Source organism: Lynx canadensis, chromosome B3 (genome assembly GCF_007474595.2).
Source record: "Lynx canadensis isolate LIC74 chromosome B3, mLynCan4.pri.v2, whole genome shotgun sequence".
Taxonomy (NCBI): Eukaryota; Metazoa; Chordata; class Mammalia; order Carnivora; family Felidae; genus Lynx; species Lynx canadensis.
The window spans coordinates 19,499,494-19,515,560 of NC_044308.2; the positions used below are offsets into that span (position 1 = coordinate 19,499,494).

The following is a 16,067-nucleotide window of genomic DNA, read 5'->3' on the forward strand; positions in this document are numbered from 1 at the left end:
CTAGATTTCCAGAGAACCCTCAATAGAGGATGAGGACTGACAGGGTCTCCACCCATGTAAAGCTTCCTTAATAGTTCCTTGACAGAGCTCATAGCACACAGGACTACAGCCTGAAGGTCAGATCCAAATGACCTTTTTGCTGCTAGCAGAGGCCCATGGAATTTTCTAGAGATCACACCCACCCTCTGTGGTATCCTTTGAAAGTAATTTTATTAGTTTTTTTTTGTTTTTTATGGGCCACATGAGTTCATCATTCATAAATTTGTTTAAACTGTATTTAGAAATCTCATTTTCCTGCTAGTTGTATATCTCAGAGGCCCTCGGCTCCACCAAATCCTGGGTAGGAGGCATCCCAGATTTACTTATATTTTTTAGGTCCCAAAGTATCCTCTTGTCAAGGTTTCTTAGGACTTTAGAACAATTTCATTTGTATGTCTCCTTTCGTGGATTCTGCAGCTTTCAGTTTTCATCTTTCAGACACTGGAACTTCATAATTTAACTCAGGCCCCAAAGCCATAAAGATGGTCAACTGTCAAAGCAGCTGCTGCCTACTTTCTCCATGAGCACGGTGCACAGCCAGCCACTCCTGGTAGTTCCCTGGCTCCTCGTGTGGTCGCTCAACAGGGAAATGCTAGAGAGTCTCTTCCGCATAGAGCTACTCTGGAGGAGACTCGGGGAATTTTTTGTAATAGGACTAATATATTAGTCCCTCTTTTCTTTTTTAAGTTTATCTATTTTTTGAGAGGGAGGGAGGGAAGGAGGAAGAGAGGGAGGGAGGGAGGGGAGGGAGGGAGAGACAGAGAGTGAGTGGGGAAGGGGCAGAGAGAGAGGGAGAGAGAGGATCCCAAGTAGGCTTTGTAGTGTCAGCGCACAGCCCAACGTGGGGCTTGAACTCATGAACTGTGAGATCATAACTTGAGCCGAAATCAAGAGTCCACACTTAACTGGGCCACCGGGGTGCCCCAGGGGAAATTTTTAATAGTTAGCAAAGGGGCTGTTTCCTTATAGGGACAGAACCTCTACTAAAGAAATACTGGCTAGGGGCGCCTGGGTGGCGCAGTCGGTTAAGCGTCCGACTTCAGCCAGGTCACGATCTCGCGGTCCGTGAGTTCGAGCCCCGCGTCAGGCTCTGGGCTGATGGCTCGGAGCCTGGAGCCTGTTTCCGATTCTGTGTCTCCCTCTCTCTCTGCCCCTCCCCCGTTCATGCTCTGTCTCTCTCTGTCCCAAAAATAAATAAACGTTGAAAAAAAAAAAAAATTTAAAAAAAAAATAAAAAAAAAAAAAAAGAAATACTGGCTCAACCAAGAGTCTCATATATCCATGACAGATAAGAAAGTGGGTTTCCCCAGAAAAGAAAGGTCCATGCAAACTGCGCTAATTCCATCTGGAAGCACTGCACCAAGCTCTGTGGTCCTAGGAAAGAAGTTAACATCTGCTGTTTTTGGAAACATAATGGAAATGCGCCACCTAGTGACCACAGATGGAACCGCTACTTTTCAAAAAAAAAAACCCAAAAACAAAAAACCCACCTTGGCTGAAGATTCTCAGCTTCCAAAGAAGCCCATTCTTAACTGGCAGGTTATCACACCAAAGTGATTCAATACCCCTGTATTTTATAGGTAAACTATAATTAATAATCTTGTGAAGAAAATGTTTTTTTTTTTTCCTCATGAGATTTATGGAGACATTCTGAATAATATTTTATAGCTTCTAGATCAGATAGGCTGGTTATCTTCTAGCTATTAACATAAATGTTTAAAAAGTAATACTCAGATACTCAAGTTTGAAAGGAAAAAATGCTAAGAATTTTTTAATGTTTCAAAGGAAACCTTGAATAAAATGCATTTGCAATAACTTTTTCTTTCCACTAAAAGGTCTACAAACAGATTTATAAAGACTCGAAAACACTTTTTAACACTTCCACTGTGTCAATAAACCAGCCAATTATGAATATATCTGTTGAAATGGAGTAAGGCTCTGGAAAAGAAGTATTTTACCTGAACAACAGTTGTTATGATTACTTAAGATTGTATCTTAACACAGAAAACAGTTCTACATGCTTCTTAAAGTAACTTGTAATTATTTTAATTTTTTGGTGCTCTTGCAAATACGTGACTAACAAAATTCAAACCACAGCAACTACACGTAAGAGTTCTGTGGTTTACTTCAAGCATCTGTATATAAAGAACCAAACTACATAGATAGACACTGCAAAACTTATAGGTGAAGTTTAGGTTAGACAACTTTATTAGCTAAAGAACAAAAACACGTTCCACTTTCTGCAATCAGCTGAAAAAGCTTTTCAAGGAGATCCAAGGATGTATGGACTTAAACAATCTGAAACTAAAGTCATAGAAATTCAGTAGATTCTCAATCACTGCATTTGTTCTAGTTTAAGTCAGTTTAAATTTTTTCATAGAAAAAAACAGATTTCAGGCAAGTAAAAACAAATTCCAGATAAACATGGTACGGTGTTTTGTTTTGTTTTTTTTATTATTTTACCTTTATCAAGGCAGGCAAAGTACAGATGCTGTACATTAAAAACATACAAATACATTACTCACAGCACATCAACTCCTACAGGCAAAGAGACTGGGAAGCACTGCTCCTCTGAAGCTCAGAGCCGCAGCTAAATGTACAAGGAGCCATCTGCTGGTCCCACGTAGCCAACGCCAATCAGCAAGACGTCTATCAGCGTCCATATCCCCAGGCCGCCGAAGCTGAAGAGCTTGCCAAGGCCTTCCCGCCACTGACCCAGGTAGAAACGGTCAGCGCCAAACCCCCCGAGGGTGATGCTGCAACAGCAAACAGGAAGGGGGTCCATCAGCCATACCCCCCAGGGTAGCTCAAAAATGGCACAGAGTCGCACTTGTAAAAGGGCCTCAAATGATCACAACCCCTGATGAGAACACAAACATACAACGTCAAATAATCATGGGCCAGAAGACTGTTTTAATACCAAAAGTAGGGGCGCCTGGGTGGCTCAGTCGGTTAAACATCTGACAGCAGCTCACTAAGGTCATGATCTCGTGGTCCAGGAGTTCGAGCCCCACGTTGGGCTCTATGCTGACAGCTCAGAGCCTGAAGCCTGCTTTGGATTCTGTATCTCCCTCTCTCTCTGCCCCTCCCTGCTCGCGGGTGCACGTGCACTCTCTCTCTCAAAATAATAAACATTAAAAGAATTTTTAAAAAAGCCAAAAAGTAAAAAAATTTTTAGCTATACTGAATCTGAAGTTCATCTTCTGAAGAAAAGTAATCTGTCTCATTGCTTTTTCATCTAGAAAATGGCATATCCAGAACAAAGCAGGGAGCCAGTCCAACAGGAAGTACACGGACAGAGTCAGGAGGTGGTGTCGTCATGAAGCAGCCCAACACCTCCTGACTGTCCCAGATCAAGTCGCCTGAGCTCTGTCACTCATCTCCAAGCAATGAGTGTCGAGAATAAGTGACTTTAAGATTCCTCCAAATTCTAAGATCTAATGCTATTCAGACAACTTCTCGTTGTACTTCTTTTAAATGTTTCATCATGGAAAATTTCAAGCCATGTAAGAGTAAGAAGAGAAGAGAGCAGTACCCAGGACCCAGCTCCAACAATTCTCAGCATGTGGTCAACCCCGTTTCACCCGTACTCCCACCCCCCCAACCCCCCCACCCCCCCGCATTGGAGTACTTTGAGGTAAACCCTGGACATTCTCCCATTCAGGGAATATTCTGAAAGAAATGATGCTGAGCTCTGAGCAGAAAACTATTCTTACATTTTAAAAGTCAAGCTGTTAAATGTACCATGGTAATTTAAGATGTTAACAATCTTGGGGCAACCAGTTGAGAGGGGGACAGGAACAATCACTGTAACTTTTCCGGAAGTCTGAAGTCATTCCAAAATAAAACATTTACTTAAATAAAAAGTCAGTTGTCAGTTTTCATTTGAACCACTGCTGACAAAGACCCTGGCCAGTTAACAAATCTCGTTTTTGTTGTATCTAATTTTCTATTTTGGACTTTTACTTTCCAGCTGTGACTTCCTGCCAGGCAGGATCTGGTCTCTCCTCAGCCCAAACCCTAAAGCAGTGGTTCTCACAAAGCAAGGGGCTTTGCTAAGGGGCAACTTAGCAGTATCTAGAGACACAGGAGTGCTACTGGCATCTAGTAGGTGGAGTTCAGAGATGCTAACCATCCTACTGTGCACAGGACGGTGCCACAACAAAGAATTATGTGGCCCGAAAGTCAACAGTGATGAGGGTCAGAAACCTAGCCCACATCACACAGGCCACAGGGTCTCAAGCTTTAATGCTAAACCTTCAACTGTAGGTGCCCCGACTTTTAATTAGTGAATTGTTTAACCAGCATCCCACCTGCCTTCCCACTGAAGGAAAGAATTGGTACAATTTTTTTCCCCCAAAGCTGTTGAAAAGTTTAACAAATTCAAGCACATTTTAATGTTAAAATTGTAAGTCCGTGCTTATCTCTGGATGGTGGAATTACAGGTGATTTTTACTGTTTTATTTGGTCATTTTCAATTTTTCCAGTTTTACTAAAAACCGAGTACTGGGTAGGTATCAGTTTTTATAATAAAGGAGGAAATTACTAAAAATTAACGCTATGAATCATAAACCTATCCATCCGAAATAGCATATAGCATTTTTGCTGAATCACAATACATTCAGGATGGGGAAACCATGACTGGTTCTAATAATCCATAATAATGATTCGGTAAGTCATCTCAAAAAGTATGCAGGCATCCTGGGAGAAAGGCTAACATCCTGCCATTAAATTCCATAAAGGGACTGGTCTGATCATCTCACTAACCCCGTGCAGCTTCATTTCCTAGGCCTAGCCAACAAATGTGAAAGAATCTGAGTGAAGGAGGAACTCGGCTGAGTTCAATGTATGGAAGATTCCACTGATCCCAATGGAACCCAAATGGCACCCTCAACTTACCAGTAGCCACGCTTACCTCAGAGCCAGAGCAGTAGACCACTTATAACCTCCAGTCCAGTTGCAGTATAGCATTTTTGGAAAAGTACGGTTACCTTAAAAAAAGGGAAAATACTCTACATTAGAAACATGGGTAAACAAATACTCTTACACAGAGACTAATGGCCTTGTAATGTGAAACCTAAAAATCAACTCTTTATGGTAATTAAAGTTTGCTACGGTCAATGGTAGAAAGAAAGTCCTTACCATCTCTAAGCATACATTTAATATTTAATCAGAGAGGGAAGGATTATAGTTTGAAGTATGTGAAACGCCCTACCAGCTATCAAGGCTTCAGCGAAGTTTAGGGTCAGACAGTGTGGTACTGAAACAGACAAATCAAGCAATGGGAAAAGGAGAGAGCCCGGCGTCCCCGCCCCCTCCCCGACACACACACACACACACACACACTTCCTGTGGGAGACAGGGCACACGCAGACTGGCCTAGACACTCGGGAGACAACTGGCTATCCACGTGGGGAGAAAAGTAAACCAGCATCTACTTCACACCACATTCCCAACACCAGTTCCAGGTGGATTACAGACCTATATGTGAAAGGCCAAACTTCCAACTTTCAGAAGAAAATATAGGAAAAAAAAGGGCTAACTATGAAAGGCTAATAACTTCAACTAACTAAAATTTTCAAGTTCTACTAAAAAAAAAAGTCAAGTCAAGTTCTATTCAAAAGACACACACACACACACACACACAAAGTGGAAAAACTAAAAATCTGGGAAAGGATTTTAGGAACACCAAAAGGTTATTATCCAAAATATAAAAGAATTTCCAGAAATTTTTAAGAAAAAGACAAAACTTATGAACAGTAAGTACTGGAGAACATGTCGATTAAGAATAGTTATGTACCAGGGCATCTGGCTGGCTCAGTGGGTTAAGCATCTGAGTCTTGATTTCGGCTCAGGTCATGATCTCAAGGTTCATGGGTTCAAGCTGAGCCCCTGTCAGGCTCTGCACTGACAGCACAGACTCTGCTTGGGATTCTCTCTCCCTCTCTCTCTGCCCCTCCTTTGCCCTCTCTCTCAAAATAAATACATAAACTTAAAAAAAAAAAAAAGGAACAGTTATGTACCAATAGTGGGAATGTAAATTGTTAAAACCATTTTGGAAAACAGTACGTGCTAGAGAGTATATGCTACACAAACTCATGCACACCTGCAACCAGGAGAGGATACGTACAAACACTTTAAAAGCACCACAATCTGTGAGAGCAAAAAACTGTAAATAATCCAAATACACAGGAGAATGGATAAACTATAATACAATTTCACAGTGGATATTATACAGAAGAAAATAAATAGATAAGACACATGGATGAATCTTAGAGACATGATGCTGAGAGGAAAAAAGAAAGTACAAGAAGATCATAAACAGACTGTTATTTTACAAAAGTCTAAAACATGCATCATTGAATAGTATATCACACTATATTTTGTTATATACAAGTGACAGAACTATACAAAATGTAAAGCAAAGGAAGTGGGATGATGATGATAAGAAAATTCACCAGGGCAGTCACCTCTTGAAAGAAGGTAGGGCACTGGGTACAGGAAAAGCACTCAGGTAGTTTCAGTGGCATCAGACTGTTTTAGTTGTTAATTTGGGTGAAATGCTATTACTATACATCAGGCTTTATACCTTACACATTTTTTTCTTGTTTGTTGAAATATTACATTTTAAAAGATAAGAGAATTACAAGTTTTCTAGGTTTTTTTTTAGTTCATTGACATACGATTTCTCAGTTGACATACGATGCTGTATCAGTAATTCAACAACGATCTGTTAAGCTGTTCTCACCACAAGCGTAGCTACCGTCTGTCGCCACTGAGTTTATTAGTGAGGCTTGGCGTAACTAATCAATGTTTCTGATTAGACAACTGAATTGTCTAATTGCTAATTAAAGTTCCACATGCAAGCTTAAAGGAAAGTTTTCTGCTCACGAACTTCGCTGAACCCCACTTACCCAAGCAGTGAATGTGGTCCCGCACCGTGCAGTTGGCAGTGTAGCGTTGCCGAGGACAGGACACGGTCATGCAGCTGGTGGAGTTGGAACACTCATAATCGGTTTCTGGAAGCTGCCAGCAAAACCTGCAAGTCATGTTGATGACGAAGTTCTTTTGGGATTTGAAGTCTTGATCCTAGATGCCCAAGGACGTAGAATGAATCAATCATCATATAGCAGTTAATATGCCAATAAAAATACAAGGCACAAAGCTTCTAAAAGACTTCTCCTCCTGGTAGAAAGTGCAGAAAAACAGGTACAAACCAATATGTGTGCAAAACAAATGTATATGGTATGATCCTATAGTCATGAAAATATACACCCCAAAATATATACCTAAGGGAAAAAAATCTACATAAAGTTACATCAAAATAACAACAGTCATTCCAGGATGGTAAGATTATTTTACCACTTTCACTTGTATAATTTTTCATAATGAGCATGTGTACTTTTGTAATACAACAAAAAGGGGGGGTGTATTTTATCAAGCCAGAGTCACAGAGAGCTGGAAGGATGGATGAGTACATCTGCGTAGATGTGTAGAACCCATGTTCCCCAACTCCAGTCCAATGCTCCCAGGAGTACAACACAGATTGGCTACCGAGTCTCAAATCAAGTCTCAAATCTCCACTATGGCCCAGTACCACAGGGCTGTTACCACTGCTCACATCTCTACTGGGTAAGCACTCAACTCAGAACCACACTCAACAAAGGTTCACTGTTGGTGCTAAGCTTTTAAGACCAGAGGGTTTTTCACTTTGATTTTAAAAAAATCATTATTTTGTTTTCTGCTTGTAAGAGTAGGACATGCACTATGTGTGTTGCACATTTGGAACTTACAAGAAAAAACCTGTAACCTCCCCAGAGTGAACCACTTTTAATCCTTCCTTATTTCTTCTGGTAATATAGATTTATGTAAGTGCAATTATACTGAAATCATTTTGTATCCTTTTCCCCCCACTTGACATTACACTGCAATATATAATTTCCAAAATCATTTTTAAATGGTCAATCACCTCTGGAGGTATCAATTTATTAATTTTTTTCATCAACGCAAAACTGCTTTTGTGAATAGCATCCAAAACTGGGTAAGGCACCACTTGACTTAGGCAATATTGTTTTATGTATCTAGTGATACAGTGATAACACATGCTTATCAACTGTTATTTATATTTATTTATTTTTAATACTATTTTTGACAGAGAGTGAGCAGGGGAGGGGCAGAGAGAGAGGGAGCCCACAGAATCCAAAGCAGGCTCTAGGCTCTGGACTGTCAGCACAGAGCCTGATGCGGGGCTTGAATTCTCGAACTCTGAGACCATGACCTGAACCAAAGTCAGACGCTTAACTAACTGAGCCACCCAGGTGCCCCTTTATCAATTGTTTTTTAAAAACTAGGCAACACATGGGGGCGTTTGGGTGGCTCAGTTGGTTAGGCGTCTGACTTCAGCTCAGGTCATGATCTCACAGTTCTTGAGTTTGAGCCCCGCGTTGGCCTTTGTGCTGATAGCTCAGAGCCTGGAGCCTGCTTCAGATTCTGTGTCTCTGTCCCTCTCTGTTCTTCCCCCGCTTGCACTCTTGTCTCTCTCTCTCTCAAAAATAAATAAAGATTAAAAAAAGAATTAAAAAAAACCCCAACAACTAGGCAATACATGTATGTGGCACAAACTCCCAGACAGGACAGGAGCGAGGAGGAAGCTGGTCCAGCCCAGCCATCAGCAGCCACTGCCCTCTCCAGCAGCAAGTGCTGCTTAGCCTCTGGCCTTCCAGGGAATCTATTCTACGCATGAGCATGTTTATGTCACATATATTTCTTTATTTTTTAAATTTAAGTTTCCACTGATATTTACTTTTCACTTAATTCTGTAGCTATCAGTAAATAGCTCAAGATCTGCTTCATTCTTTTTAGCAGCTGCTATTTATTTCATTTCATAGTGAGTCATAAACAGTTCTCTCTTGGACATTTAGCTTGTTTTAAATCTTCCGTCTAGGTGAACAATGCAGCTAAGAATATCCTCAGGCATATTTATTTGTAACCACGTACAGTATCTGTAAGATAAATTTCTAGATAGGGAACTGCGGTCACAAGTTCTATATATCTGTACGTTTCATACATATGACAAGTGCCTACATAAGAGGCTGGCCATCTGCCTACCCATTAACAAGATAGGAGTGTCCCTGGCATCCTCACGAACTCACACTGTTGCTAAGATTTATTACTTTCTTGCCAACCTGGTAAGTTTAAAAACACATGCATTTTTATTGCTTTAATTACAAGGAAAATTAAATAGTTTTTTTCGTGTGTTGAAAGCCCATTTGCCTTTCCTTTCCTATGAACCATCTACTTATGTCCTAATACCATTTTTCTATAGGACTGTCATCTTTCTCATTTGCTTTTAGGAAATCTTTTTTTTTTTCTTTTATGTTTATTTTGAGAGAGAGAGCATGTAGGGGAGGAGCAGAGAGAGAGAGAGGAGAGAGGATTCCAAGCAGGCTCCACACTGTCAGCACTGAGCCCTGATGCAGGGCTTGAACTCAAGAAACTGAGATCATGACCTAAACTGAAATCAAGAGTCAGAAGCTTAACCAACTTGAGCCATCCAGGCATCCCTGGAAATGTTTAATGCATTATTTGTCACCCATGTTAGAAATGGTTTTTTTACTTAGTTTGTCATTGATCTTTTGCCTTTATGCTTTTTTAGGTCATTTTTAGTAGTCAAATGTATCAATTTGTTCTTTTACGGCTCCTAAATTTTACTTCATACTTAGGAAACTATTCCTTTTGAGATGATTAACAAAACAATCTCAAGCTTTCTCTGCTACCTCGTGGTTTCCTTTCATCACCTTAAATCCCTGATCTTTCTGAAGTTTATTTTTAACAAAATAGGGATTCCACTTTTTTCCACACAGTGACCCAGGCATCCCAGCACCGACTGCACCCGCCTGCTCCTCAGGAAAGAACGGACCCCTTCAAAGGCTGATCTATAGGAAAAGTTATCTGTTACCTTTCCCTCTGTGAAACAGCTGTCATTACTAAGAATCCAGAACCCATCAGAAGGAATTATACTGCTTCAGATACACTGGCAGACTGATTGCTTCCCCAAGTGATACAAAACTACATTTCTGACAAGCACATTTCCAGTTGACCTCAACTGGCTTGACGGTTGCCATTACAACTGGAACAGGAGGGGTTGGCAGGAGTTGCTGGATTTTTACATTCATTTCTATAAAAGAATCCAGATGAGATTCCCTCAGCCTGGGAGTCCCTAGTCAGTATGCATGGAGAAGGACTAGAAGAGTTAATTTTTTTTCCATTAAGTTCAAAATAAGAGGGGGCAGGAGGCACCTGAGTGCACGCACATGCCAGTGAGAGAAAACAAGGATCTGCAGGTGAAGGTCGTGGATTATTTCTTTCTGAAACAGTAACTCAGTTACCAAGAAGGGACCCTACAGATCTTCATTAACAAACAAGTTAAAAACACATGACTTGTTGTGGACAGCCTGGTGACAGCAGTCCTAAGACTCGTGTGTCCAGGTAGTCAATTCGTGTATTTTACCGCTCTCTAGTTTTCAGAACAGACCAATAATAAACTCCTTTGGCAGCAGACTTCAAATTCTACACCTGACAACCAGGCAGCTGCAATTTTATAGGACTCACTATTATTGGCTAATAGAGGAGGCAGGTGATGTGAATTCACCTGGAGAAGAAGAGAAAAAAAATCCCACCCAGCCCTGGTGAGGGCTGTACCAGGCACCATGACCAAGGAGTTCCGAAACTTCCCTAAGCTTTATAATTTCTCTACCTTTGTTATTTTTTGTTATCTGCTGCCATTTTCTACTAAATGAAACCGTTTGTTTTTGGAACATATAAAGAAGAAAGAAATTGAGAAGTATGTCTTACTCTGTAACCAGTTTTCGGAGATGAAAGTCAAAGCAGCTGAGGCAAACAACAAAGGAGGCTAATTCTGGACAAGTTCCCCTTCTTCAGAGTCTTTTCCATTTTTCAGTAAGTAGCTACTATCTGTCAGACCCATGAGACATAAATTTTTTTGTACTTTTTATATTTGATTAGAGTTGTCACACAATGTTACATTAGTGTCCGGTGGAGATAAAAATCTTTAAAGCCTTCAAATAAAGAAGTTTAGCCACACTGCATTTAAGACACAGAAACAAAGACTAATAATTCAAGGGCAGTCATCAAGACTATCTGACTCAATTTTCAAGTGTGCTGACACAGTATACAAAATGGTAACATGTTTATAAAAAAACAAATTCAGACAACGACAGCATAAAATCTCATCTCCCCTATGAAGTGAAGCCTTCCTCACTCCCTTTCTGATACTAGACTTCATCAGGAAAATTACAGAAAGAGTCTAGGGGTGGAAGGAACTTTCCAATCTAGCCCTCCACAGATTAAGTTCCAAACAATGGAGTGGGAAGGAACCCTGCTCAAGCGACAAAAATGCTAGAACTGCCAGGTCAAAAGAGATCTGCAAAAGAGGACATAGTATGGAATCCGTTCCTTCCTTCTCAACAAGTTCCCAAAAACAGGGTTCCATGGACACATGTTAGAAAAAGCTGTTCTGGGCCCATCCGCTCATTCATCTTATTTAACAAGAAACAGATTAATAAATACTGCAGCGAGTTACGGCAGGGTCAAGAGTAAAACACTACTTCATTATTCATTTTTACTCTTCATCTCACCCAGACGCGAGGACTGATGCCCCAAACAAGGGAGTGTGCAATAATTTACCTGATCCAGTTGTTAAAACTGCAGACACCAGAGTCTCCCTAACCTACTCACATTCAGCGGGTCTGGGGCTGTCTCCAGGAATGATTGTAACGGCAGCCGAAGTCAGGTAGCTCAGAAGCAGGTACCCCTAGAGAACTCTATGGAACACCAACTAGGAGAGCCTTTCTAGGCTCCTTCCTCTGTCAAAATGTCAGGAGACAGGATATAGGTGTGATGACTGTAACAGGGTCATTTCTAATAGGCCTTTTCTATTTCTGGCTTTCTCTAAGAAGTCTGATAACTGCTCCAATTTAATCTGTCAAAAAATTCCCATCTGGGGGCACCTGGGTGACTCAGTCGGTTAAGCATCCGACTTCAGTTCAGGTCATGATTTCGCGGTTCGTGAGTTTGAGCCCCACATCGGGCTCTGTGCTGACAGCTTGGAGCCTGGCGCCTGCTTCAGATTCTGTGTCTCCCTCTCTCTCTCTGCCCCTTCCCCACTCATGTTTGGTTTCTGTCAAAAATAAATAAATAAATATTAAAAAAAATTTGTTTTTAATTGCCATCTGAACCCTGGCAACCAAACCTTCCGTGGCAATGAAAGATTCAGTCTTCTGATCAAGTCGTCTTTGTTCCTAAAATATTACTTGTAGAATGCAGAGCACCTTCTTTCAGGATTTCCCCTACAGCCACGTCTACACTGTACTTATAACTTGAGGTTTACAATGAGTTCATTTAAAAGAATTAAGTTGCAGTACTTACAACACAGGTAACGGAAGGTTTGACTGTGCAGTCAAAAGTGACAGGCTTCCCATAGACACAGGAGTAATTTGTCCTGCATTCTACACAGTCTGCAGGAAGTCTGCTACACAAACCATTACTTGGACACTTCATCACATAAGGTGGGATATCAGTACTTTCTGTGAAAAGTAAGAGAGAAGCTCATTTTCATATAATATTGATCAGAATCCCAGGAGAATACAGTTTCCTAAGGCTAAGGGACACAGGTGCTAGCAATGAACTACTGGGCTGGAATGGAAAATGCACGGAGTTGGGAGTCGGAGACACCTGCAATTCAAGCAAGGTTCTGCCACCAAGCTGTGTGACCTGATGCAACAACAGTTCAACAGCTAAGTAAAAAGGATTTAATTACTGCCCCCGCAAATGAGCATGAAAAGCAAAGGTGCTTATGAACATATAATGTATACACAAAGTTAGGTGTAAGTTAGGGCCTTAGAAAAATCTACTCTAACAAGATGAACAATTAAAAGTTTAGCAATGGCAAAGTTTGTTCAAGATCACAGAGGGAGTGACAAAATTGGAACCACAACCCAAACCTGTTTCTAATCCAATATTCTTTTCACCTGAATTCACGAATTTGGTAATTACACCACTGACCCTTTAAGCGAATCAATCAGTACCATAACGGTATCAACTTTGGAAAATGTTCTCTGTCGTTATTCCACATTGGTACTTCAATAAGCCATAATTTGCAGGTAATAAGGAAATTTAAGTTTCAGATTACAAAGTTGAACATAGCCCTCTATATTAGTAACTGGTTCACTGGGTTGCAATTTTTCCCCCAGCCAACCTTGCTGGGAGTAAAATATATTTATCAATTAAGAGAGGATCAAATTGCAAGTATTCTTGGGGAGGAAGAGAGGCTTTCAAAAACATCCAAAAGAATAAAAAAAATTTTGTGCTCTATAATTTTAGATTCAAGAATGCTGCTGTCTTGTTGTGATCTTTACATCTAAATAAGAATCAGTAAAACACCTCTGCCAGTTTCAATTCATTGAAATAATGGAACTGTAAAGGGATGACCTATAGAGACAAAGGTTCTGTTAAGCAAAACACACTAATACTCATTTAAAACTGGTCCCACTTAAAGTCACTGAATTATGTGGGCAATTCTACAAATATCATTTTTCTTTTCTTTTATTCGATTATTTTTGGGGCTGGGAATTGGAAACTTAGAAATCACAAAGCCAAAAAGACTTTAGAGGGCCAGGCTAACCTCACCACCCTAAAGATGAGGAAAGTGAATCCTGAAGGGTAAATAATTTGCTCAAACTCCAGTAGTTCAACCAAGCAGACTGAGACTCCAAGTCTTAGTCCCTCTGATCCTTCCATTTCACACATCCTTGGGAGGAACCTTTAATGTCCAACATCAGGAACGGGGTATAAGAAGAAAAAGAAATTTTCTGAAGGGAAAGAAGCATTGGTTGAAGGTGATCTTGATGAACGAGGTGGCAAAATAATAGAGAGATAGAAATGAGGAATGTGGAACTGGAAAAAGAGATGTGGCTGGAATGTCAAAAGGAATTGCAATATCAAGACAGTCAACAGAATACATTTGGGTAGCTGTCTTTAGTTCACATAACCTAAAATACAATAAAAAGTTCAAAAAAATGGAAAGTGATTTTTATCTTAAAAAGAGGAAGAAATAAACCACTAGATATAAATACACACATTTACTAGAATAGAAAATATCTAGTACCTGCTGCCCTGGGAACTACTGTGAAAGTACGTGTTGGGCCCGGATCCTTTATTGACTGAGCCAGCGGCTGCGACTGCTCTAAATTTAAGGATCCTACAATTAGAGAAACATGTTATCCTGGGATATGAAAACCTTGGTTTGTGTGCTTAAGACGCAAGGTCCACACCAGGCCCGTAACTGCTCAGAAAAACTCACAGCTTGACGACCCAGAAAACTAAACAAAGAAACGCCAAATAGGGTCGACACCTATTTAGATCAATAGGCAACTAGGGAACAAAGCGTTGGTGTCGGGCTCCAGGTCCGCTTCCCCGGCCAACACCCGAGCCCTCGGTCTCCTGCTCGAGGGCTCCCTGGCCCAGCTCGGCGCCTCCGGGGTCCCGGAGCGGAGTGGGCGGCCAGGACCCGCCAGACGGAGCTACAGCGATCAGCCTCCGCCCTTCGCCCTCCGCCCACGGGCCTAGCGCGGACACCTCCCGCCGCTCCCGGGGTACCATTCAGCCGGACCCCGCGTGGACCCCGCCCTTTAACTCACCCCCGCCCGACAAGATGTAGAACTGGGAGAGGAACAACAGCACGCGGCAGAGGCGGAGCAGGACCCCCAGTGGGACGCCCGCCGCCACCATCTCGCCGGTGCGCGCGCACTTCCGGGCCGCGAGGCGGGACTGGGCAGAGGGGCGGGGCGCCGGCGCGTGCGCCGTAGGGGCGTGTGCGAGCGCGGCCTCGGAGAGCCCAAGGCGCAGGCGCGCGGCGGGCGTTGCGTGGGTTCGGCTGGGTCCGCCAGCTGGCGTCTGGCCGGTGCGCGCGGACTTCCGTGTCCCGAGGCGGACTGGGCAGAGGGTTCCCGGGGCTGGGGTGGAGGTGGGGTAAGGTCGCGACGCCTAGAGGTTGTTTGCTTCCCTAGTGTCCCCCATGCCCGCTGGACGAGGCGCTCGCTTCGCCTTCCTTGGCTAGCGACTGGCGAACGTCACCCGGGACCGAAATTCACACCTGAAGTGGCTGCAATCAGAGGCGGGCAAATTTGGGAAGTTGGCCACCATTTATATGGGCTGGCTGTGAGGTTGAAAACTGCTTTGAGCTCGGTCACCCGGGACCGAAATTCACACCTGAAGTGGCTGCAATCAGAGGCGGGCAAATTTGGGAAGTTGGCCACCATTTATATGGGCTGGCTGTGAGGTTGAAAACTGCTTTGTGCTCGGTACTCTGCGAAGGTTTTGATGACGTGTTTGATTTCATACTGAAAAGGTACTTATTGACAGATGAAGAAACTGTGGCACAAACCCAGTTGGGTAAGTGACCCCCAGGGTGTGACAGGCAGCCCCAAAAGGACCCCCATTCCCTGTGTTGCCGACCTGATCAGTGACCAGCTAGCATCTCTCTCTGGTCAGCTGTTGGTTTCATCACTAGCCAACTCCTTAAAGACATACATTACTTCCAGAAAGTTCCTCAGAGCCTGGGAGAGGACAGTAAGTATACCTGTCAAGTATTCAGGTCCAGAAGCACTGGGACAAGAACCCTGGGATGTGAAAGGAGGGTCCAAAGCATGAGCCCCTCCCTGGTGAAGGCCAGCCTTGGGGAGGGGAGCTGCACCCCAGGACTCTGGCTCCCTGCGTGCTCATAAGGCAGACTGTACCTATTTTTGTCACAGCATTCTTTGTCCTGTGTTGCTGACCTGCATTCCCCTTTTCCACCCACCTGGCACGAGATTCTTTTGGGGGCCTTCTGACTCCCCATTCCCTCACTAGCCAGTTTGGATGAATGAAAAGAGTATATTGAATGGTGGCTGGCACACAATAAGACCTTAATAAATATTACCCTAAAATTATATCACACAATATGCACACCT

At 42.4% G+C, this 16,067-nt stretch overlaps 1 protein-coding gene across 2 annotated transcripts; it reads right to left on the reverse strand.

The window, feature by feature from the left end:
• Positions 1 to 2,467: 2,467 nt before the first annotated feature.
• On the reverse strand, positions 2,468 to 14,874 carry TM2D3 (TM2 domain containing 3). 2 transcript variants are annotated; one of them, XM_030317515.1, is made up of 6 exons: positions 14,757 to 14,874; positions 14,225 to 14,317; positions 12,487 to 12,644; positions 6,954 to 7,128; positions 4,955 to 5,030; positions 2,468 to 2,795 (listed from the first exon to the last, which is right to left on the reverse strand). In XM_030317515.1, exons 1-6 carry the CDS (start codon positions 14,845 to 14,847, stop codon positions 2,630 to 2,632), a joined length of 759 nt encoding a protein of 252 aa, XP_030173375.1. In that variant the 5' UTR covers positions 14,848 to 14,874; the 3' UTR covers positions 2,468 to 2,629. The 2 variants fall into 2 exon arrangements, with proteins under 2 accessions (XP_030173375.1, XP_030173376.1); XM_030317516.1 differs by lacking the exon at positions 14,225 to 14,317.
• Positions 14,875 to 16,067: the final 1,193 nt, after the last annotated feature.

Bases quoted from the DNA above. Each gene is read 5' to 3' on its own strand.
- TM2D3 (XM_030317515.1), bottom strand. From the start codon at position 14,847: ATGGTGGCGGCGGGCGTCCCACTGGGGGTCCTGCTCCGCCTCTGCCGC. The intron at 5,031-6,953 runs GTAAGTGGGGTT...CCTTTTTTTAAG, and splicing joins GGACCACATTCACTGCTTGG to GTAACCGTACTTTTCCAAAA. The intron at 2,796-4,954 runs GTAAGCGTGGCT...TTGCTGTTGCAG, and splicing joins TCTACTGCTCTGGCTCTGAG to CATCACCCTCGGGGGGTTTG.